This window comes from Tamandua tetradactyla, chromosome 7, assembly GCF_023851605.1.
Source record: "Tamandua tetradactyla isolate mTamTet1 chromosome 7, mTamTet1.pri, whole genome shotgun sequence".
Classification (NCBI taxonomy): domain Eukaryota; kingdom Metazoa; phylum Chordata; class Mammalia; order Pilosa; family Myrmecophagidae; genus Tamandua; species Tamandua tetradactyla.
The window spans coordinates 14050752-14075923 of NC_135333.1; the positions used below are offsets into that span (position 1 = coordinate 14050752).

The 25172-nt window shown below is 39.2% G+C and overlaps 1 protein-coding gene across 1 annotated transcript in view; it reads right to left on the bottom strand.

Moving 5' to 3' along the window:
* Nucleotides 1–232: 232 nt before the first annotated feature.
* The window catches only part of LOC143689500 (uncharacterized), an 89107-nt gene continuing 64167 nt past the window's right edge, over nucleotides 233–25172 (bottom strand). Inside the window, exons 3-7 of the mRNA XM_077167825.1 lie at nucleotides 21607–21646; nucleotides 21121–21238; nucleotides 3391–3462; nucleotides 896–951; nucleotides 233–391 (exon numbers count right to left, since the gene is read on the bottom strand). Of these exons, the coding sequence (XP_077023940.1) occupies nucleotides 275–391; nucleotides 896–951; nucleotides 3391–3462; nucleotides 21121–21238; nucleotides 21607–21646 (403 nt within the window). The 3' untranslated portion in view covers nucleotides 233–274. The remainder of the gene's footprint in view (nucleotides 392–895; nucleotides 952–3390; nucleotides 3463–21120; nucleotides 21239–21606; nucleotides 21647–25172) is intronic.

A 25172-nucleotide genomic window follows, 5' to 3' on the forward strand; every position in this document is an offset into this window, starting at 1 on the left:
TGCAGTATCAACAAGAATTATTTAATACTATGTTAAGAAACTGAGATTTCAGATTTGTTTTGTTACTACACTATAATCTAGGCTATACTGACTAATATACATCTAATTGTCATCATTTAGGGAGAAGATTTATAAGCATACTGTTTTAAAAAACACTAATAATAACACTCCTCCATTCTCTTCTTGAGCCACAAATTAGAATCAGTCTCTAAAATACAAACCAAGACCCCAATTTTTATTTTTTTCTGGAACAAAATGTTGCTTTATTCTAACACTACTTCTTTAAGAAATCTACAGCGATGATGAAGACCTTTCTTTCCCAAAAGGTCATCTGCCATGAAGTCACTTTTCTTCTGCTGGTTTGAAATTCTCTGAATTTTACTTTCCTCATCTATAATGTGGAGATAGAAACAGGTAAATATTACCTAAGACAGCATGACATAGACCTTGAGTCTTCGCATCAGACAGATGTACTTAAAATATAAGTTCATAAGTTCATTAGTGGCTATTCAAGCACAATTTATTATTTAGAAAGTACCATCCACTGTACTGGATACTGACTGGGAGCAAAAAGATACGGTCCTTGCAGCTCTCTGGAAGCTCAGAGTTAGATATCTGAGCCATTTTATATTCTATCTTCTTACCCTACTCTTACCTCCTTTGAAAGATCAATCCCTGCCCATATGTGACACTGCAGCATAAATTCACTTGCAAAAGGAAACTTTACCTGATCTCAAAAGGCTGAAAAAATGTGTATTTTCTCATGCATCCTCTCATAAAAGCAATGGGAAGTCTTATTACTTTCACCCACTAAATCTTTCTGCTTCTCTCCATCTCCAGTAACAACACACAAGTCCACAAGATCGCTACCTCTTGCCTAGCTTTCTTCAATCACCTCCTGACTATTTTCTTCTTCTCCTTTTTTCCTCTTCAAATCCTGAATCCAGAGAGCTATTTTCAAAAATCAAATTAAAAATAAAAGATTACTCAATTAGCTATGACACACGCACACCCATAAAATCTTTCAGTGTCTTCCCATTGTTTTTAGGATAGAGAGCAACAGCCTTTACATGACCAAATGCCTGACATTTAAAAGTCACTACAATGTGCTCCAGCTAAACTAGCTTTATTTTTTTTTCACTGACAAGCTTCATGTAAGGTGTCATTTTATACATGTCTGCCTGGAAAGCTCTTCGACACTCTTATCTTTTCACCTGGGTTAATCCCTATCTTTCAATCATCACTTCCTGGAAGGAGCCATCCCTAATTGGGTCAGTGTTCCTACAATATCAGTTCTCCTGGCACCATGCATTGCACCTTTCCCTCCCTAACATTTATCACTGCTGTATTTTTATCTTTTATAAAAACTGTATAATTCTTTGATTAATGGCTTTCCTCCCCATCTCATACTTACCTTCTAAACTAAGCTCTAAGGGAATGGACTGGTGCCTTCGTTTACTCCTGCGCCAATAAATAATTGTTGACTAAATCAATGGAAGGAATTGGAGCATTTTAAGTGGAGTTGGGTGGGAAGGCAGGTAGGATACAATCAGATTTATTCAGGCTATGTGTATTGGAAGAGGTCCAGGATGGAGATTTTTTTTTTTCAGGAAGGGGGCCTTGAATAAGCTGCTTTGGTTTGTATGTGGACACACTGAGGACTTTGATTGTCAGGTTTAATGCTATAGAGGAGATCATTTTGAGTCCCAGCATGAAAAGGCTAAAAATTCCTTGTGAAAAAAACTATCTGTTGTTTTTAAACTCTTGATGATTTACAGGACTGCCAAGACTCTTAGAATACAATGAAAATAAGCCTCCAACACAGAGTGCAAGCATTTATTGCCTTAACTACTTTTCATAGGACTTGGTAATTGGAACATATTAATCTTACACCAACTTATTTGAACTGTCTGCTGTCAAGGGCTATTTTTTTTTTCACATGGGCAGGCACTGGGAAACAAACCCGGGTCTCGGCATGGCAGGTGAGAACTCAGCCTGCTGAGCCATGGTGGCCCACCCTGTCAAGGGCTATTTTCCCAATTCATTAATCAAGGTAAGACCAGGAATATTGGATAAATAAGCAGTTTTTGATCCTCCTGTTCCCTTGGTGTCTTGGCAATAATAATAGTAATCATAAAATCTGTTTCTGGAAAGAATAAGATAAGGTGGACTGACTTACAGTATTAGCCCACTGTGACTCCACAAATTGTTTTTACTAATAATCTTTGAGAGATTCACATTTGGTTTTTTCACTGATTCTCCAAGCTCTGCATTTTAGAAGCAAAATAACCCTGGTATTTGATGTTTTGCTCTTATAAGAAATATATAATATAATGTACTCCCACAAAAATTTGGAAATAAGGCTCTGACTTAGCTTCAAGCTGATAAAAAACTACCCCTGTTGAATGGAGGCTATTTGTTCATAATAATTCAAGAGATGAACCATCAGTGTGCAACTGACAAAGTCTAGGAACACAGAAAGTTCCCATGACAGTCAACTGGGGACTAATCTCAGAGCTGAAACATGGGAGCAAAGTTTAGTAAGCCAAAATGTAGTTGGCCATCTCCTAGTGCCCTGTCTGGAGAAAGCCTCTGCGAACACAGAACTCAACCTACAGCATGGACAGAAGGCCGGCCAGAGAGGAAACATTTGTCATTGGGTCAGGGAGGGGGCCAATGTCCATGGAAAACAAAGATGATTTTCTGACTTTGTAAGTAGTAGAACTGCTATTCTCCCAAATGAAACTTTAGAAAGGACCCCTGTGAAAAAAACAATCATAAGCAGTTGTTCTAGTTTGCTAGCTGCCAGAATGCAGCACACCAGAGATGGACTGGCTTTTAATAAAAGGGGATTTATTTCATTAGTTCTTCAGAGGAAAGGCAGCTAACTTTCATCTGAGGTTCTTTCTTATGTGGGAAGGCTCAGGGTAATCTCTGCTGGCCTTCTCTCCAGGCCTCTGGGTTCCAACAACTTTCCCTGGGGTGATTCCTTTCTGCATCTCCAAAGGCCTGAGCTGAGCTGCGAGTGCTGAGATGAGGTATGCTGAGCTGCTCTGGCTGTGCTACATTGAGCTCTCTCATTTAAGCACCAGCCAATTAAATCAAACATCATTCATGGCAGGAGGCTGACTGCAGATGTAATCAGCAACAGATGAGGTTCACACACCATTGGCTCATGTCCACAGCAATAGATCTAGGCACCTTCACCTGGCCAAGTTGACAAGTGAATCTAACTACCACAGCAGTGCTGTCGTAGTGGCTAGGTGACCCAGAATACCATCCACTGAGTCTGCCCCTCACCCATTGTCTCCTGTCTCCTTATTCTTTGGCAGATGCATTTAATTAACAGTGGACTTAGGAACAAAAGCTCTCATAGAGTATGACACTAACCATTACATTCATCAGTTATCTCCTCTTTCTCCAAGAAATCTTCTGATATTATGTATTTCCCTGTAAAATTTCCTGCAGAGAGAAATTATCCTGATAAGAAGATTCAAGTGGCTAGTCTACTCAACAACTTATATTTCTAGTTACAATGTAGTATATTGTTCTGGTTTGCACCTCGATTTTTTATGAGTTTACCATATTAAAGTCAGCATCCTAGAGCCCTTTCAACTCTTGATTCCTTGGCTGCAGAGGGGCTGAGGACCAATCAACCCAACTGAGAAACATATTCTAAGGACTTCATAAGGTTATGGTAACCCAGGAGGGATTCCTAACATCACCTCTGTCTCATCATTCCCCACCAACTACCCATTTATTAGAATCCTATGATGTAGGCCTGTCAATATTGGATCCAGAGCCCTTCATTTTTCATTTCAACTTCTATTGTTCTAAATCAGTGTTTCTCAACTTCATAGCACAATTGATATTTTGTCCAGATAATCTGTTGGGAGGAGGGCCCTACTGTGCATTGCAGGGTATTTCACAGCATTCTTGGCCTCTACTCACTAGATGTCCATAGCACCCTTCCAAGTTGTAACAACAAAAAGTGTGTTCAGGCATTGCAAGTGCTCCCGGAGGGGGTTATCCCTCATTGAAAACCACTGTTCTAAAAGAAGACTCTGGAGCCAAAGGAATTCTTACTTATGGTCTGTCCAAAGGAAGTAATAGGTCCAAAAGAGAATTGCAGATTCTTGCCACAGATCACTGCTTAGCTTTAATCCTTTGAAGTGTTTCACCACACCAAAGGTAAATACCTCCTGGGAAGAGTTGCAACATTTATGAGAGCAAATATTTGCCAGAATAAAACACATAATATTCCCTGATAAGAAGCACTCTTCTACCAATGGTGCTCAGGGTAGGTTTCCCAGAGGAAGTTATATCTGAACTGGATTTTTAAGTATAAGGAACAGTTTGCCAGGCAGACCAGATAGAAAAGGAGATTCTAATCAGAAGGCAGAGCTGATACAAAATATAGGGACCTGAATTTTAACCACTTATAGAGATGGTTTAATTACTCCTGCTGATTTCAAACAATTCATTCAGCTGATTTAAAAGAATTAACAAATTAATTCAGTTGAAACTGCCTCACCCATCTAAGCCCATGTCCTGTTTAGGCAAAATGGGAGAGAGAGAAGGCATTACCACTAAGCATTAGTGAGGCAGTGACTGTAAACACTGGCTCATCTGCACAGATGAGAGTGTCCCACTGTTACTATTGATGCTGTTTCTTGGGTCTCAGAAGGTCATATTTTCAACAGCTTTATTAATGCTGACTAAGTTTTCTTCCCTAATCTAACTGGCCTTGCTGCTTATTAAAAGCTTTAGAAGATATTTATTGTGATCCTGGTATGGTGTAAGGAAATCTCATTACCTTTCTGCAATAAAAAGCTTAAGTCAGGAACAAATGAGTTTTCCCCTGCAGTTTTACTAAAATAGAAAAAAATGGTTGGTTTCTGAACTAATACATGTTTGCTGTCAATCAAAATGGGACTTCAGTTACCAAATACAATAAGGACGCTGAGGCAATAAAACTGCAAGATACGAGCTATCTTGTCACAAATTCCATATTCAGAGCTGTGAACAACTGATGCTCTTTTTATCATATTTTAACTCCTCCAGAGCACACATCAGAAACAGCCTGGTGAGGTTGCTCAGGGTTTACCTATCCCTCCATGTCAGCAGTCCTCTGTTGCCAGGTATCCAGAAAGCAGGACCTGACTCTAGTTTCAGTATCAGGTTCAGAGAGCTGGGTTTAAATACCATCCTTGAACCAATCTGTGTGAGAGACTATGTGACAGGACCCTGCTTTGACCCCCAGGTTGGAGAAGGCAAAGGCAGGGATGATATCTGACTGCAAACAATTAATTAAATTTATCTCTTGTGCCCTTCTTCCTATTATATCACGGTGATTGAAAGAAAAAAGGCAACTTGTAGGCAACTAGGACTTTTCACACATCATGGTTTGTGAGCTTTGTGTACTCCTGATCTTTCTGGCACAGCACGCTTCTAGAAGCAGAAGTAACTGAAACACCATAGGACTATGCCCAAAATGGGTCAGGTTCCTTAACTCCATGTCCAAGCCTAGAGAGAAATTTTATAGTCTCCACATATTTCATAAAATAAATATTTAATTTAATTGAAATTAAAGAGGAACCATAAAACTCAATTCTCATTAGTATTTAGTGTTGATACAAGGGCTTTTGAAAATGTAGCAATAAGAGGTATAACTTTTTCTTATAAGGTAGGGTTGGATAGAGAGTTCTTCCCAGAGTGAGCTTAGTGGGAAAATGCTCAGTATCAACCTGGGACAGAAGTTTGGCTCTAGTCACACTCTGAGAGATGGAACTTGGTGAATGTTAAGGTATATGTCTACCCAGCACCAATGCACCAATTAATTCAGACAAAACAGTGAAAACTTTGGATTTTCATCATGATTTCTATAAATCTTCAATCTCTCTAAAATCTAAATCTCTTGATTAGCCAGAGACTTCTTTTTGTTTCAACTTGTGTGGTTAAAAACATTTCTCTAAAATTGAAGATTTATTTTATTTAAAAAATGTCAAACAGATGGTCTTATTCATGGTAGACAAAATAACTAGCTCACTGAATTTTTCCCATTAGCTAGTGGCAGGTACAGTGTTCTGTCCTTGCATCCTCAATAGATTTTCTGATGATCATGTAACCTAGTGTACCTTGTTTTATCCTTGTTAAAACCTTCCCCAGTGATAAAGACTTTTCTGACATTCAGCACCAGACAGATTGTTTCCCAGTTCCAAATTCAGGACACAACACATCCTGCTTTGAATCCCACTGTGCATTCAAATGGCCCATTCAGTGAATGTTCATCTCCCTTCTATTAAGAATTTAATTGATCCAGATGCGCAGAGTATTCTGGCTAATTTAATGTTCTGATTAACTCTTGATTAGCCGGAGACTTCTTTTTGTTTCAATTTGTGTGGTTAAAAACATTACAGGGAGGGCCACCGTGGTTAGAGTTCTTGCCTGCTGTTTGGAGACCCGGGTTCAATTCCCAGTGCATGCCCATGAAACAAAACAAAACAAAATAAACAAAAGAACACTACAAACTGTGTTAATTCATATTTTTGCTTAAGTATCAAGAAATATTAAAGATCTCTCCTGGAAATAATCTGTCTTTCTGGGAGCTGTCCAGTGCTGAAATTTTGCAAGTAGTCACCCAAGGTTTCATTCGATTTTAAATATAAGTCTAAAGTTTATTAATTTGATCTCCCCACTCCCATCCTGCTATTACACTCTGGCCACCTTTAAATTATTGCCTCTTCTGGTCTGAGATAATGTCTACATAGGGAGATCAAATGAGAAAAAATTTTGTTTTTGGTTTGCCTGTGTATGTTGCTCGTAAATCTAGCCTTAGTTTTATCAAACTGTCTGTAAGTGAGAGAGTGAAGTTTACTGAAGTTCAGATGGAAACATATTCTTCTAATTGTGTTAAATGGAAAATAATGAACTGGAGAAGACAACAAGTCTGGAAAGTAAGAGACACAGTTTCTTATCATAGTCTCTTATTAGGTTGGGATTATGGAGAAGTTATTAATTGTACATTTCCTTGTTTACAGAAAGTAAGGATTTTATGATCATATGTAAGATCTTTTCTTGCTTTACCTTTTTTATGAACCCATGAACTTTAGCAACAGTCAATCAAATGGGAAAATATTGATTACTGATTTAGACACATTTCCAGGAAGGATTTCAATCTTTGTAAAACCAATGTCTCATCTGACATAAAGAATACATTATGACTTTTATTCTTCTCATTTAGTCTTACATCAACCAGTGGCATCTTGTCAAATAACCTCTATTATTCTTTTTTTTATTTTTTGAGCAGCAGTCCTTGGTAGAGGGAGCAATCCCTCAAATCCTACTGAGCAAAGTGATAATTATTTTATAAAGTAAAATTTGGATTATTTCATTCCTCATGTATTAAATATCCCATAAATCTGACAAAAGAATAATTGCATTTAAAAGTAGCCTATTTGGCAGATTCCACTGAGTGCTGGAACTGAGAATTTGGAATCATTTATACCCCTATCTGGTGTCAGAATTTGGAAGAATCATTAGACAAATGGGAGTTCCATTTTTAAGCTACTGATGAGCCAAGATCATTAGAAATTATTCTGGAGCTTTTCTCATGTGGGGTTACTATTTTCAGTACAGCCCACAAGTTTGTAAAAATTATAAGGTCCTAGGAAACAAGAAAAGGCATTATTATACACCTTATCAGTATTCAGTGCTATAATCATTATATTCCTTGTAGAAAATATATTTTACAATTATTTTCATCTTTCATATTCTTGGAGTTGATTATACGCTGTTGATTTTTTATTAGTTAACTACAATAATAAAGATACTAAGTAAATATCTTTGCAATATCATGATTTTTCTGTTTAGTTTCTTAGGGTTTCTTTGGTATTAATACCCACATTTGGTATGTTTTGGGTATGTTATACTCACAGTGTCACACAATATCTTATTGACTCGAATTCAGCATCATACTCTTACTAAGGTTATTAACATTTTTTTTCAAAAATAACTCCTGAAAATAAAACCTTGTTCTAATCCCTAATCTCTCTCTCATACACACATGCATACACACAGGCAGGCAATCAATAATTCCTGTACTACCATTCCATTTCTGAATTTATGACCAAGTAAAGATGAGGTTTGCCACCACAAACATCTTACTGGACTATTATTTAAAATCACTCCACCAAGCTGGGGCAAGGACAGAAAGAGCATGAAATGTCTTTCAGGTGACCTTAATTTATATTCAGTCTTCTTCCTTAGAATACCACAGATCTCATTTTGTTTTGCAATTCCCTTAATATCTTTTAAAATGAAGGAGCTCAAATCTCTTTCTCCATTAATAGATATTTTCTCATTTAGATATCCGCCTGTTTCTTTCTTTACCCTCAAACATGATCTTTTTTATAAAAATGAGTCACAGAAAACTGTTAATGTCAAGTCATTCAAGATCTATTAATCAACCTTCTAGGGCTTAAGAAACAATATCTGACATTACCAGGAAGCAATTTCAGGTATTCTAGAAGGTTTCCCTAAGGAAATATCTTAGTTAGAAGGAAATAAGTAATTTTAAATGTTGCACATGTTTCCAATGGCTTAAAAGTCCTGAAATTTAGGCTCAAAAAGTTAAAAAATTAAACTTTATTATTCTGTATGTTATCTGATAAACAATTTTGCAAATGAGTTTCGTAAAACTTTTCAGACCCAGAGCAGTGTGAGGAAACACAACAAGCACTGAGTTTAGAGTCAGAAAATTTAGATACTATCACTGACCTGTGACAACAAGCTGTGCCAGTCACACACTCTATTCACTGCATATCCTTCTTCTTTCTTGATATACAAATACATGCTCAAATAGTCTCCTCACTGTAAAATGATAGCTAGAATCCAAATCATCGAATCAATACCCATCATATTCTAACTTCAAATGGCTAAAACATACCTTTTAAATGGCAAAATTCTTTGGTATGACCTGGTTGTTAGAAACATGAATGGAAGGTTGAAAACCTTCCATCATGATGATAGAGAAAAAAGCAATTTAAAAATTACATCCAGCTATATGAAAAGGGAACGATATTTCAACTGTGACCAAGTCTAGAAAAATATAACCATCTTGCATGAAAACGTCCCTGTTAATTTCTTATATTTTCTGAAATTTAAATAACAGAGATTTATTGTTTCAGTTTAAAGTATTATCCCTTGCTAAAACGTAAACTTCATGGTATATGTTATATGCTGTGCCTTTTCTAATCATTAGCTGCTTATGTGAATTAACTTATCTGATAATATTTTATAGCTAATTGAGAGCAAAGTGCATCAGCATTTGTCCAAAACCCCTCTGGTATAAGTGAGAGCTTTGAGTCCTGTGATAGTTTGTAACTGTATGTACCTCACAAAAGCATGTTCTTAAATTTAATCCATTCCTGTGGGCATAAACCCATTATAAACTTTTTGATGAGGCTACTTCAGTTAAGGTATGACCCACCCCATTCAAAATGAGACTTAATTCTCTTACTGGAATCCTTTATAAATGGAATAAACACAGAAAAAAATGAGAAAACCATGCAAGCAAGAAGCTGAAATCAACAAAACCCAGAAGAGAAAGAAGAGATCAGAAGATGCATAAACCACCATGCACCTTGCCATGTGTGTTAGTTTGCCAGCTGTCAGAATGCAATATACCAGAACTGGAACGGCTTTTATAAAGGGAAATTTAATAAGTTACAAGTTTACAGTTCTAGCCCTGTGCAAATGTCCAAACTAAGACATCCAGGGAGAGATACCTTAGTTCAAGGAGGGCCAAGCCACTGCAACACATCTATCAGCTCACTGGTCCTTTGTTTCTGGGTGCCATTGCTTTCAGCCTCTGTTCCTGTGGGGGTTCCTCACTTTGCTTCTCCAGGGCTGGCTTTCATCTCTTGACTTCCCTTGGCTCTCTCCAAGTTCTGGCTTGTTTAGCTTCTTATGGCAATGTCTGTTGGGCTCCAAGCATCTCCAAACATTCATGTCTCTGTTCTCCACATGTCTGTGTCTGTCAGCTCTGCTCTGAAGTTTCTGTTGGATCTGAGGCTTCTGTCATTTCTCTAGACTCTATCGTTTCTGGCTCTCTCTCCTAAATATTTCCTCTTTTAAAAGATTCCTATAAACTAAACAAGACCCACCTGGAATGGGTGGAGTCACATCTTCAAGTAATTAAAAGTTAATACCTACAATTGGGTGTGTCACATATCCACGGGTATAACCTAATCAAAAGATTCCAACCCACAGTATTGAATCAGGATTAGAAGAAATGCTGCCTCCACAGGATTGGATTAGGATTAAAACATGGCTTTTTGGGAGTACATAATAGATTGAAACCAGCACACCACATGACAGAGGAACAAGGATCGCTGCTGATCTTTGGGAAGAAAACATAGAGTTGATGATGCCTTGATGTGGACATTTTCATAGTCTCAAACCTGAAGCTTGTAAGCTAATGAATTCCCATTGTTTGAGCCAAACCACTTCATTGCATCTGCTTTAAGAAGCCTAGGAAATTAAAATAGATGCTAGCTCTTGCAGAGGTTTTGGGAGAGGGCTGAACTTAGCACTGGACTAGGCTGAGGGCTGTGGAGAGAGGTGACCAAGAGAGAACTAAGAGATGATATCTAGAGGCAAGGATCAGTTTACTATGTTGTTGTGAGTTGAGAAAGGACTCCTGCTGCATTATAGTTCCATTCAAGAGTGGCTCTAAAAAATAATGATGGGGTCAGAGGGCAAGGGTAGTTCTTTGGTAGAATTCTTGCCTGCCATGTAGGAGACCAGGTTTGATTCCCAGCCTATACACTCCCCCACCCACCAAAAAAAACCAACAACTAACCAAAACAAACTATCAAAACTCACATGGAAAAATAATGAAAATCTGACCCACCATACAGCATACCAAAAAAAAAAAAAAAAAGTGGGCAGAGCTTCAGAAGATGCACCTGGTGAATCTATTTTGTTGAAAGAAAGAAAGGATTTATCTAGGTTGCCAATGGTGAAATGCTTATCTGAGGTCTGTAAGGAGCAAAATTTCAATATCAGATACAAGGAGGTCTGGAAAAAAGACTTGTGAATGGGAGTGAGGAAAACTGTGAGGACCTTTGTACTGCACATAAATGCCTACCAGAGATATCCATTGCAGCAGAAGCACTAAATAACCAGATGGACCGGATGACTCATCCAGTAAATGTCAGCCAGTCTCAGTCTTTGGCTACCCCAGTGTTTGCAAAATTGGACAGCGATAGAGTAGTCACATGTTATAGATGGATGCTATGCACTGGCCCAACACCAAAGGTTCCCTCCCAATAAAGTTAATATAGCTAATGCCACAGCAGCATATCCAACCTGCAGCCACACAAATCAACACCAATATGGTACAATCACTTGAGAAGACCAACTAGCCACCTAGTGGCAAGTTGATTTCATGGGACCCCTTAAACCCTAGAAAAGGCAACAATTTGTCCACACTGCAATTGAGACATATTCCAGTTACAGGTTTGTCATTCCTGCTCTTACTGCCTGGTGTTTACTTTGTATTGCACTTATACAAAGGCTCACAATGTCCGATTACCAGAATGCCATTACCCCAAATCATCACTTCAAACCAGGGGACCAATTTTTCCGCAAAGGGCATGCAACAATAGTCATATATTCAGTGGTCCTAAATTATTTTGGACACAACAATATTTTGGACAATTTACTGCACTGCACAGACGGTGTCAGTTGATAGAGTGATGGAACAGCCTCATGAAGGAACAGCTGAGGCACTAGTCTGGAGATGATATCCTGCAACAATCAGGCACTGTCCTTTAGGTTGAAACCATGTCTTCAGCCAGTGGTCCTCATATGGTCTATGTACTCACTATGTAGAATACATGGGTCTGGCAAACAGGATAGATGCAGAAGTGGCCCTACCCATCATCATTCGAGGAACTCACTAAAGGAAGATGTGTTCCCTGTCCCCAAAACTTCAGATTCTGAAGGTCTAGAATACCTTGTTCCCAGAAGAGGAACACCTCTATCATGTGACACAAGAGTCCCTCTACACTTAAATCTACAATTGCAGTCTAGTCATTTTATGACTTTTACATGGTAGACCAGCAGGCAAAGAAATTATGATATTGGCAGGAGCAACAGACCATGATGATTATGTGGATTTATGTTGCTGCTACTTAATGGAGCAAAGAAGAATATTTTTGGAACTCAGGGTATTCAATAGCACATATTTTCATATTCCCAAGCAATTAAAACAACCAAGGCCTGACAAGGGCTCAAATCTATCAGGGATAAAGGCCTGGATTACCCCAGCAGGCAAGCTACCTAGAAGAGATGCAGTTGCTAGTCCCTGTGGAGGGAATTAGGAATGGGTGGTAGACAAGGGAAATTCTAACTATCAGTTATAACACTGGGAAAAAATGCAGCAGTAAGACCACCTGCAGCAGCTTGTCTTACCTACCTTTAGCTTATAAAATGTTCTCCAAAAAATTGTGTCCAGGTGCCTACTTAAAGAATCTGTGACAAGATGGAATAAACTTCTAGTTTATACGTGATGTATCTGACAGTGCAAGAAGTGGACAGTTATGGACAAGGTCAGTGTTCCACTCAGATACCCTTGTACCCCCCTTTGGTAGTTAGATTCAGTTGTCAACTTGGCCAGCTGAAGGCACCTAGTTTTGTTGCTGCAGACATGAGCCAATGGTATGTGAACCTCATCTATTGCTAATTACATCTGCAGTCAGCTAGGAAGTGTGCCTGCTGCAGTGATTGACATTTGACTTAATTGTCTGGTGCTTAAATGAGAGAGCGCAACATAGCACAGCCCAAGCAGCTTGGCATACCTCATCTCAACACTCGCAGCTCAGCCCAGGCCTTTGGAGATGCAGAAAGGTATCACCCCAGGGAAAGTTGTTGGAACCCAGAGGCCTGGAGAGAAGGCCAGCAGAGATCGTCTTGTGCCTTCCCACGTAATAAAGAAGCTCAGATGGAAGTTAGCTGCCTTTCCTCTGAAGAACTAATGAAATAAATCCCCTTTTTTAAAAGCCAATCCGTCTCTGGTGTGTTGCATTCTGGCAGCTAGCAAACTAGAACACCCCCTTTTACTGTTCTTGTACGCCCTTTCACTTCTCCAGCTTCAGTGTGCCTTTGCTGCCAACTACTAACACCTTCAGTGTCTGAAAGACTGCTGTCGTGCTCTGCTCACATATGCAGAGGACTCGAAATTTCCTCCTCCCACTCCATACCTTGTCATTTATAAGGTGGTTACTTAGAACTATAAGTGAACTCTGTGGCCACGGAACAGAACAGGGAAACCCTGGAACAGATGCTCCTGGCCCACACATGGAAACCTGAACTGATGGCCTCTTAACAAACTGGTCATCCATCCAAACATATTAACAGTCCACGGAAGCAAAATGCAAGTCACCATTTCCTTTGAAAATTATATGCCTACAAAAGAAAATCTTTCACCAAAGAAATTGCTATATCAATATAACTCCTATTTCTGCCAAAAAATATTCCTTTTTCAGAGATTTAGATGTCAAAGACCATGAAGTGAATGCAGAGTATGCATTGACAGTTCTTTGGCTTGACCGATCTACAAGAAGCAGAGAGGGAGATATGGGTACCTCTTCTATGTCAGATGGAAATAGCAACACTATTTTATTCCCAGAGGCAATGCTGGCAAATGATCCTGTGTTTCGAATGTCTCATTTTAAGTGCCAAGAGCCTGTACATACTCTATAATCAGTGATGTGGTTCTGTGGAAAGCCTGGTGTTTATCTTCAATTTGGTCACTGCTCTTTCCTCAAAACATTTCAGTTTTCTTATCTCTCAAATAACCCATTTTGACTATTTTCTATTTTGGTGGTAGGAAGAGGGAAGATGGCTTATCTTTATTTATTTAAAGATTTATATGCTGTGTGCTTCCAGAAGGACCTGAGGCCAGCTCAGAGTTTTAAGAGCATAGCACAAAGGCACAACAGGAGATTTAAACCTAGAGGAATCCATGGGAAAGGAAAGGAAAGAGTCGGTGCTACTTGAGGCCACAGCTGAATGAATTCCTACGCTTGGGCAATGATTACGGGTTTACTTATCTAGGAACTAGAGGCAAAAAGAGAAACATGTCTTTGTTCCTGGTCTTTGGTTTCATCGCACCATTAAGCTCACAAACTTCTCCTCAGAAAAGCAATTATCCTTGAAGCTACAGAGATTCCTCTGGAAACAATGTCCATGCCACCTAAGTCACATTGTGGAAGAGGCCCCCACAATGAGAGCTAGAAGACGATGATGTGGCTGTAGCCATTCTCCCTTTACTGCCTGGTCACTTAGGGACAGAAGAAGAGAAACCCAGTTCCCCACAAGGTGTGACCACCAGGTCACTGGAGAAGAGGACTATCTCTAGTCATCAAAAGAGACAGAGGATTGTGGCCCAGCACACCAAAATTTTAAAAAGAGGAGAGTGCCTGGAAGAGCTCTGATAGGGTAGAAACACTGAAATACAGGTGTTAACTTCTTACACATAAATCTTTTCTTTTCACATAAAAGGGACAATCAGGTACACTACTTGACACTCTGCCCTTTAGAAGAATTTTCTCTCACCACTGTTTCTAAAGCCCAACTTTGAGGGATACCATAAGATCACAGCTCTTTATTTTGACATGTGTCAATATACTAGACTTTTTCCTCTTCTTGCAGGTAGTCATATGGGATTCCCCAAATATTCATAGACACAAGTCAAGGAAGAGATGCTTGTACAAACGTGATGGATGCATGGGGTCTGGATTATTGCTCATCCTGCTTGCTTGTGTCCTTTGGTCCTGTTTATGCTTGAATTCCAGATGTACCACTTTTATTTTAGAAAAGATTGTTGCTGCGCCCACTTGACCTTAAGACTTGAAGGATCTGGAAATATCCATATCATTATGAGCAATTCCAACCCCATACTCATTTCGTGTCCATGGCCAGGGTCCTTTACTGGTCTGTTTGTCTCTCCCAGGGCCCATCAGCATACCAGGAACTGTTTTTCAAAAAGTATATAGTACTCTACTTCAGATAGTACAGCCTTGCTTTTTGAATTCAAAGGGCCTGTATTGTGAGTCTGCTACTATAGAATTCCAAGCAGCATCTTTTTCCACCCCTGATACTTGTAGGGCCCCCTTATGAGGGCTGCTTGCATCTCAGCCTGGTCCTACTGAAGAGGTCTTCTCTCCCCAAGGCTGTCAGCCTTATATGACCTAGAGTGGTATGGAATATGCTGACTCCAAACACAAAGAGGCCCACCGGACATTGAACTCTCTTCTTCTTGATAGGAGATACAAGATTCAATTTTTTGTCTTTTAGTTTGGAGGGAATTTCTCTGTATGCCTGTTACCCCTTGCCCCTAAAAACTTAACAAATGGGACCACCTCCTGAATCATCAGCGGATCTCTTCCATCCTCTGTGAAGTATACGTATCTTCCCAAGATTTCTAGCATGCTAACCTCTTCTTGCTTATCCAGACTGATCAACATAATTTTATTGTGTAATGGATTCCAGATCATCAAGATCTCTTTGGACTGTATTGACATGGGGCAGGAAAGTTAACCTAGCACTGGTACAAACAGTAAACATATATTGGTCACTCTATTTGAACTGAAAAGGTATATGATCCTCTTTTCTAACTGGGATAGAAAGGAATGCATTAGCCATATCAATAGCCAGTCATAGATGATGTCATGAGGCTAGATTTGTAGCAAAGATACCACATGTAGAATGGCAACTGGGATCGAGGCTACAATTTGGTTGAGCTTGCAGGATCCATCCAGTTTCTGCAGGGGCCAGACTTAATTAACAAAGATATGATGGGGACCACCACCCCTGGCTCCTTTATATCCTTATGGTTGGTATTAACTATGGTAGTTAGATTCAGTTGTCAACTTGGCCAGGTGAAGGTTCCTACTTCTGTTGCTGTGAACAGGAGCCAGTGGCATGTGAACATCATCTGTTGCTCATTACATCTGCAGTCAACTAAGAGGTGTGCTTGCTGTAATGAATGATGTTTGATTTAATGGGCTGGTGCTTAAATGAGAGCTCAATGCAGCACAGCCAAAGCAGCTCAGCATACCTCATCTCAGCACTCGCAGCTCAGTCCAGGACTTTGGAGATGCAGAAAGAAATCACCCTGGGGAAAGTTGTTGGAATCCACAGGCCTGGAGAGAAGGCCAGTAGAGATAGTCCTGTGCCTTCCCACGTAAGAAAGAACCTCAGTTGAAAGTTAGCTGCCTTTCCTCTGGAGAACTAACAAAATAAATCCCCTTTTATTAAAAGCCAATCCACCTCTGGTGTGTTGCATTCTGGCAGCTAGCAAATTAGAACACCAACCTCTGCCATTTCTTCCAAGTTGTAACACAAATTTTTTTTGTATGCTGTATGGAGGGGTCACATTTCATTATTTTTCCATGTGATTATCCCATTATTCTCAGTTGAATTTTTGTTTGTTTTGCTTGTTTGTTTTTTGGGGGGGAAGTGCATGGACCAGGAATCGAACCCAGGTCTCCCATATGGCAGGTGAGAATTCTACCACTGAACCACGCTTGCACCCCATGATAAAATTTTTTGTTTGCTTTCTTAGCCATGCATAGTACTTTCAATGGAGGTGTCTCCATTTGGCTTTCTTCCCTAAGAAAGCACTTGCCTTGCAGACCAATGACTCAATGTAGAGAGCATGCCAGATGCCAAGTATACCAACCCCATGTAGGTATTTAGGGACTGACACAATAATCACTAAGCATATCTGTGGATTCTGTGGATATACTGCAAGCAGGGCCTTGGCCAGCTCTCCATCTATTCACCCTGGTCCAATATACCCCCACTCTACCGGATTCAGTGTTATGATGACACTTCAAGTCTCTCGGTATCAATGTCGAATTAGACATTGTGTCTAACAGCCCTCATAATGTCTGGGTATTCCCCCCTGGATATGTGCACAAGTACTCAAGCAATGACTATAGGTCCCTTTGGGAAGGACTAAAGAATCAGTACATATAATTTCCATGGTAGTTCAAGTTCCTTCCTCCTGGGGACATGGCTATCTCATCAGTCAATGGGTTCTAAGAATGAAAGCCAACTCTGTCACAGAAACAGAGCAAGAGATGATGACACTTTATTGGGGTGACCACTCACAGCCTTCCAGTCATCTATTCTTGGTGCAGACATAGTTTACCCATCCATTTATTTTGCCCCTAGGGACACTGTGTTTTTATCACCCAGGAACTTGTCTTGGACATACGAGGCCTACCTTGGTTGGATATGTAATAACCATTGAAGTTCAGCTACTCTATTAAGCTTTAGTCTTGATATTCTGTGTTCTATGCCGCACCATCCACCCCTACTGCAAGCGGTGAAGTATTCTTTACATGCAATCAAAAGGACTCATACCTGGACTTTAAATTCCTGTTATCTTCCCTCAGCTGTTCATAATCTTTCTGGAGCACATCAGTGATTAGCACTGGTCATCTCATAATATTATACTTATAACTAGTATTTCCTCTACATACCTCAAATGCCTAATACATCATGCCCCCGCGTGTATCACTTTTCACTTGTACAACAGTGAAATGTATCAGCAGTGCAAGTTTTAACAAGTGTATCAGCATGGCATCCTAGAAATTATCTGTGCTTTACTTCCCATCCACAATGTGGATTGCCAGCCAGATGGGAAGCAATTCAGTTCAAAATTCCATCTTATTGCCTGCTAAAGGACTACATTTCATACCAAACATTGCAGAACGGTATCTCTGGAATAAGATGCTTAGATGGCATTTGGGATATAAAATGTGTATTAAGGATCAATACTTGTAGAAAAAAAGGGGAAGAAAGCAGGAATGGGCAAAATGAGAAGGTGAACTCCAGTGGAGGTCCAAGGAAGCCTCAGTCAACCCAAAGAGATCTCTGGACACAGTGATGTCCACCATAGTCCTATGCTGGATTAAAATGTCTAGGTCTTTATATTCCCAGGATATTCAGTCATCAAAGGCTGGCTGCCTTGAAAAGGAGCTAAATTCAGGTAAGGCAGGTGTCTACAGCAGAGTCTTCTTTAGAAGGAGGTAACAGCTGTAGATGGTTTACTAACCACACTCCTCAGAGCTGGGCCAAATCCTTGCTTGAAAAGAGATCTGGACACAGCAGTTCCCTGCCTCCAACTGATACTATGAGCCAAGCTGCTTTGGAATTACAGTGCTGCTGTGTGATTTATGGTGGCACACCTTCCTGGCAGGATGGTGGAAAGGCCACTGTGAGATCTCATTCAAACAATTGCTAAAACTATTGTAATCAGTAGAAGCAGCAGCATTCATTTATTCAGCACCTCTATGAACCAGACACTGTTCTAAGTACTGTGTGTGTCATTTCATGTCAAGTAAATAAGGAAAGTAAGACTTTCAGCAGTGAAATAAGTTGGCCACAGTTACGTAGCTAATGAATGGTAGAGCTGGGACATATTTATTCTTACTATTCTGTAGCATCATATAAAATAATTAACATTTAGCTACAATGCCAAAAATAAGTGAAAAAAATACATAGTGATGTAGGAATTAAGTATATTATTTTGCATTTGCTCACTGATAATGTGAAGACCTAGTTCTGCTTTATCATTTTATTATCAGTTAATTATTCTTCATACTTTAATTCTAACGTTTAAGAATGGCCCTGAATCTTTTCTTATTATCATTATTAAATTAGAAAATATTCCCTAGTTTCTATCCTTCAATGAATCCTGGAGTGGTGTCTGTCGAGTCCTGTGTATATATGAAAATAATAAGACAATCTGTTATTCTAAAAAATATATAGAAGCAGAAGAAATAAGCTATTCATTAATTTTTTTCCAAAGAAGCTCAAAATGACATCTCTTCCAGTTCATTAACATCCTATGAAGATGACTACCAAAGAGTTTTCCTATGTTTCAGAATGAAAAGAAAGTAAGAGGATGGAAGGAGGAGAAATTGAAAATGCAGGAATAGGTCTTATTAGAAGCTAAGTATCTGCCAGTGAAGGAGCTAAAATGAGGTCTTAATCAAAGCTACAGTAAGGATACAATTTATCTTTGGGGGCACAACTGGGAAAGGGCATGTGAAAAAAAACTTTAGGGATAACTTTTTTTTTTTGGAGGGGGGGAGGTACATGGTCCCGTATTCAAACTCAGGTCTCCCGCATGGAAGGCGGGCATTCTAACCACCAAACTACCCGTGCACCCTAAGGGCTAACTTATTTTTAATCTACACAGGAGAATTTGTGGATACCTGGTATTAAATTACTATTTGTACTTTCCTGCAATTTTGTCAAACTTTTCAATACAAATTTAAAAATTTAGAGAAATTGGGCAGGCCACGGTGGCTCAGTAGGTAAGAATGCTTGCCTGCCAAGCCTGAGGACCCGGGTTCGATTCCTGGTGCCTGCCCATGTAAAAAAATTTTAAAAATTAAAAATTTAGAGAAATCAAAAGAAAGAACAAGAAGGAAAAAAGAGAATTAAAAGGAAAGGAAAGGGATAGAAAGAAGGAAGAAAATATTTTTCTATACAGATATCGCTTCTTCCTGAAAGAAAGAAAATTAAAAAACCCTTTCAATTTATGAAAATATCCCCCAGCTTTTCTTCCTCTACCTTCCAAATTTAGAAACAAACATAAAAAGCAACATCCCCAACAGCACAGTAATACGCTTCAAGAAAAACTTTGAATTTATCTTCTTGTTCTTTAAGTAGCTCTTTCTTAAGAGAACTAAAATGATTGACAACAAAGAAACGGAAACTACTGGGCATCTGAGCCTTCTGCTAGCAGACCCGGAGTAAAGGAAGTATTGCAGGATGCGAAGAATGCCTCTGGCACCAACATGATTGTGTTTGAATCTAGCTGTCTCCGGCAAGCACCTTCCTTTCTCCTCTGCATACTGGGTTTATGAAAGCTTAGCTTCCAGCGTTTTCCGAGAATGAAATAAAAAGATTTACATAAAGGGCCTGGTATAAAATAACAGACTTTAGTAAACCTCTGCTCCCATTCCTTACAAATAAACTGGTTCAAGAAGGAAGTTTTCTCTGCACGAGAAGCGGAACTCCCCAGGTGGTTTTCAGATGCAGCACTTTACACAAGAGCTCAGCCCTGAAAGGGAGGCAGGACTGACTGACTCAGTAAGCCTTGTTCGCTGTGGATCACCTTAACCTGGGCTTCTCCTCCTGGTGTTGGGAGAAGCATGATGCCCTCCAGCGCCTTCTTCCCTAAAAAGCTTCTAATTTTCTTGGCTCTGTGTAGTCAGAGCTGCTGGACCTTTTTTTTTTTTTTTCTGTTTGTTTTCTCCTCTGATCTGTTAGCTCCTGACACATCTCTAATAAGGCTTCAAAGCCCTCCAGACTCCTGGGGTTTGGGAGGCTATTGCAGGCAGACAAAAGGTGGGTAGGGAGAGGCAAAATGGACATGGAGAGGGTGTTTGCACAGATGTGGAATGAAAACGAAAAAGAAAAATCTGCCGGTGTGGTTAGAAGCCGCCTCTCCTGGGGGTTACGGCAGCACAAGGTAGATTTTCCTTCATTTCTCATACGCTGCTGGTAGAAGCTTTGCCTGGACAGAACTAGAACAAGTGAGCCCCAATATCTGAAAGGAGGGTAGGAAGGCAATTTTCTATATGGTGAAATGCACAGAAATACTCCTGGAGACGAAGGTAAGCTTTGTTAATGTGCTGCCTTGATAGACCCTTTCGTTATGAATGGTCTCTACTATCCATGCAAAGGAGATATTTGATCTACTCAACTTGATCTAAAGCAGAGTTCCATGCAAATAGCTTTTAGTCATTTCTCGCTGCCTAGCAGATTGAACGCAAGCATCTCAAAACCAATAGCCAAACCCCTGTCCAACAGGACCCCAATCCTCTTTTCAGCCTTGTCTTTAGCCAAGATCCTCTTCCCAAGACTGGATTAAGTACCAATATTAATTACCGCTAAAACACCCCATCATTTACCTTCATAGAAATCACAAAATTATTTGTTTGATGTATGTTTAACCAATATGCTGATTTTTAATTTTTATGTCTTTATTTTCTATCAATAAATTTATTTTTATTTTCTACTCACTATGCTTTGAATTTACTCTCTGAGTGTCTTTTTCTTCTCCCGCGTCTGCATGAAACTTCAGGCAGCCTCCATGTCTTATCTGATCACTTTCAGTAGCAAAAGATCCTCTGGAGGTGAACTAAAATGTTATATAGAAAATGTCAGTCTTAAAGTACAGGTGTTTCCTCCTTCCCCTCCCCCACCTCAGGAGCTGAGGAAGGCTGCCCTCCTTTTCCAACCCCACCAGGGTTGCAACTTGAGAGAGAGAAGGGATAAGGGGAACAGGAAAGTTTCCAGTTGGATGGCCCAATCAAATTGGTTTGTGTGTCTTCTGAGACCTCCATCATTAGTGGCAGACTCTTAATGGAGAACAAATTCATCTCTCTTCTGGCTGGTTGGTTACACGTCCTCAGCCCAGCTCTTCTGAGAGTGTGGTCCAGGGGGCCTGCAGGTCAAAAACTCTGTTAATAAGGGGGTGCAACAGTGGCTCAGTGGCAAAATTCTCACCTGCCATGCCGGAGACCCGGGTTTGATTTCTGGAGCCTGCCTGTGCCAAAATAAATAAATAAATAAAGTCTGTTAATAATAATACCAAGACATGATGTGCCTTTTTCCATTTGCTTTCTCTCACAAGTGTACCATGGGGTTTTACAGAGGCTGCATCCCATAGTCACAATTACCTGAAAAGTCTATTAAAACACTCTTCCCTTTTCCAACCATATACCTGTGTGAGGCCAGACTTTCCTCCTATCCAATGTACGGCAACAGATTGAAAGCAGAAGCAGATATGAGAATCCAGCTGTTATCTATTAAGCCAGGCATTAAAGAGATTTGCAAATATATAAAAGTGTCATTTTTCTCACTGAATTACTTTTTTGTTTTGGAAAATTTGTTGTTACTTTTTCATTTAAAAGTGTCATGTATGTTAACATACAATGAGTTTATTAGTACTATTTTTAAATGAATTAATAAATTACTTTTTCAGATTTAATTTATAATACAGTAATATTGATAGCCATAACCCAGGTTAAAAAAAAAAAGCTCTTTGGGATCTTTGATTATTTTTAAAGTTGTAAAAGGATCCATCCTGACACCAAAAAATTTAAAAATCATAGAACTAGCCCTAAATATCCAGCACATCCAAATGTTTCTTTAACAGGATCTAACCTTAAGCTGACTCTCCCTTGCATGACCCATACCTGGCCCATGGAAAACGCTGCCTCAACAAATCGGTAATTCAGGCTGTATTCACACACTTTGTTTTTCTCTGTAGCTGCAGAGAAATCAGCTTGTCTCTGTCTTTGCCCATTTGGGGCTTCTCAGGGTGAGTCAGAAACTAGCTTAAACTGCTCAGGTCATAGCTTGGAGGAGGAGGTACCGCCCCCACCCCCACCTGCCTGTCCCCCACCCCCCTACTCCCCACCAACCTTACCTGAAGATGGCGGTAGTGACACAGTCCAATAGCTCTCTCCAAAAATTCTCTCCTCTCCTCCAACAATGCTTTTATATCCACAAAATGGGTGATTGGTTAAGAATACTGTGAATTCTCAACCCTAAAATCTTCCTTTTCTTAATCTCTATAAAATGTTGCTTATATTCCAATTAAAGTTTTGAATTCTGATTTCCTTATAGTTATCCATGGTTATATTCAAACCTTGACCAACTAGAACATAAGCTACTTGAGGGTCTGATTTATTTCATCTTTTAATCCCCAGTAGTTAAAAAAGTAATGCTCATTACATATTGATGGAATTTATAGAGGCTGACTCTGATCTCCAGAAAGAAGATGATCAGAAGGTCAGTGTCACACTTAGACTGAGTTCTTCTCCATTTATCTGGCATCTGTCCCTTTAGATTACTTCTAGATTATCAATAAAGAAATTGATATCAAGAACAATAAATTGGAGACTGCAGGGGTGAAAGCCCGACCCTCACAGGCTAAAGGAGGCTCTCAAATGAGGCTGAGGTGGTTTGGGAACATCATTAGCCTGTTCCAGGGGAGGCACATGCAAGTCCAAGATAGACTATTGACTGCAGTCGTTTATGTCATCCTTCAAAGCACCCCAGAAGGGACACCATTATTTCCCATTATGCATAAAGATGTGTGCAGAAGCGCTGAATTATGTGTGTCAATGTGGATAAAAGGGATAGTTTTAGGTTGTCTATATTAGTGGAAGGAAAGCTGGAGGATAAAACAAGAAACTGTGTAACATAGCGAACCCTGAGATGGTGTGTAGTATAAATATAAGAATGTTCTTTCATGAACTATAATAAATGTACATCACTATTACACCCTATTATTAACATATTATTAATAGGGTGGTATATGGGGGGAAAACACACCTAATGTAAACTATGGAATATAGTTAACAGTAATATTTTAGTATTCTTTAAATATAAATAAATATCTAAAGACAAAGCTAAATTAATGATTTGCAGAGGCTGAGGAAGGATAGAAGGATTTGAGAAGTGACTGCAAAGGGGTAAGGAGTTTTTCTATTTTGAGTAATGAAAATGTACTAAAATTGTGGTGATAAATGCACAACCCTGATTATAGTAAAAGCCATTGATTGTACACCTTGGATGGATTGTATGGGATGCAAATATATCTCAATAAAACTGCTTTGAAACAAAAAGATAAGTGCAGTTCATAGGATTACTGAACATTTGTGTGAAAAGGAACTTCAGCCATCTTCTATTCCAACCACTCATTTGCAAACAAGTTATTTATGTTGCTTGAGTCCAACGTAAATGGTGGAATGCTCTGTGACTCCCTTTTGATTCCACTGATTATAAATGAATAGGACAATAACACAACAATGTATCATGACAGAAACTTAAGGATGAAGTTGGACTAGGAAGAAAAACCCCAAGGGAAAATTTGTAGAGGAAGGGAGAGAATAAAGGGAAGGAGAAAAAGGAACTGTTATTGGACAAAGGCTGTGGATTATTTGACCCGATATGCTCAATAACCAATTCCTGAGACACCAGAGTTTCAAAAAGAGAAAGAATTTATTATGAGGCATGTAGTAGGAGAGCAGATGGCTTAGTGGGCCAAAATTTGTCTCCCCAAACTGCAGTAATTCAGATAGTTTTATTAGAGAAAAGGTGTGCAGGGTTTAGGATAATGAGCACAGTAACCCCAGATGACGTCATTCGAAGTGATCTAATTATTGAGCATGCGCAGATTGATTCCATGCTTAGTCACAGAATATATGACAGAATGAAGTATAGATGACTCGTAGTTAAATCTAAGTGACTGTGAATGTCAGGTGGGCCCATTTTGGTTAGATCTGGCCTTGGTGTTGAGATAATTTTGGACTTGGGGTGGGTAAATTCAAGGCGGACCCAAGACCCTTCATTAACAAACATTGGGGGTTATCTTTAGGGATTATAAATCTGTAAACTTGAAAAACTGGATAACTGGGTACAAATGAAGGTTAGTCACAAGGTTTTTACAATCACAGAGGCAGAAGATAAGGGCTATACAATCATCAGAGATCGAGGCAGCTGGATTACAATTTAGAGATTTCAGGAGTTTCCTTCTGTCTACTCCAATATACCAGAAAGCAAAAACGAATGATTATATGGATACTTATAATGGCTAAGCCTACTAAGATATCCATTTTTGGTGGTGCTAGTGTGTATTGTTTGTTTTCTTAAATAAAAATATTTTTTAAAGGAATATCTATAGAATGATTCAGTAATCAAGATCATTCCTTAAATCCTGATTTCTCAATTACAGGAGAAGAATGAAATAGCACAGAGTTATGGACCACACACACACACACAAAAAAAACCTGAAAATAGGTTCCGTTTTTTAAAAGAAAGAATACAAAACAAAAACCCTGCTATTTCCCATTTTTCTTTCAGTAGAAAATTGAATTGAGACCATCCCTTCCAATTTTACTTTATTTTTTAATCAGAAATGGATAATGAAATTTATCAAAAATTATTATCTATTTACTGAGACCATAATATAGCTTTTATTTCTGAACTATTAATACAGTGAAGTGTGTTGATTTATTTCTTAATATTGCATATTCTCAGTATTGCATTCCTGGAATGAAGTC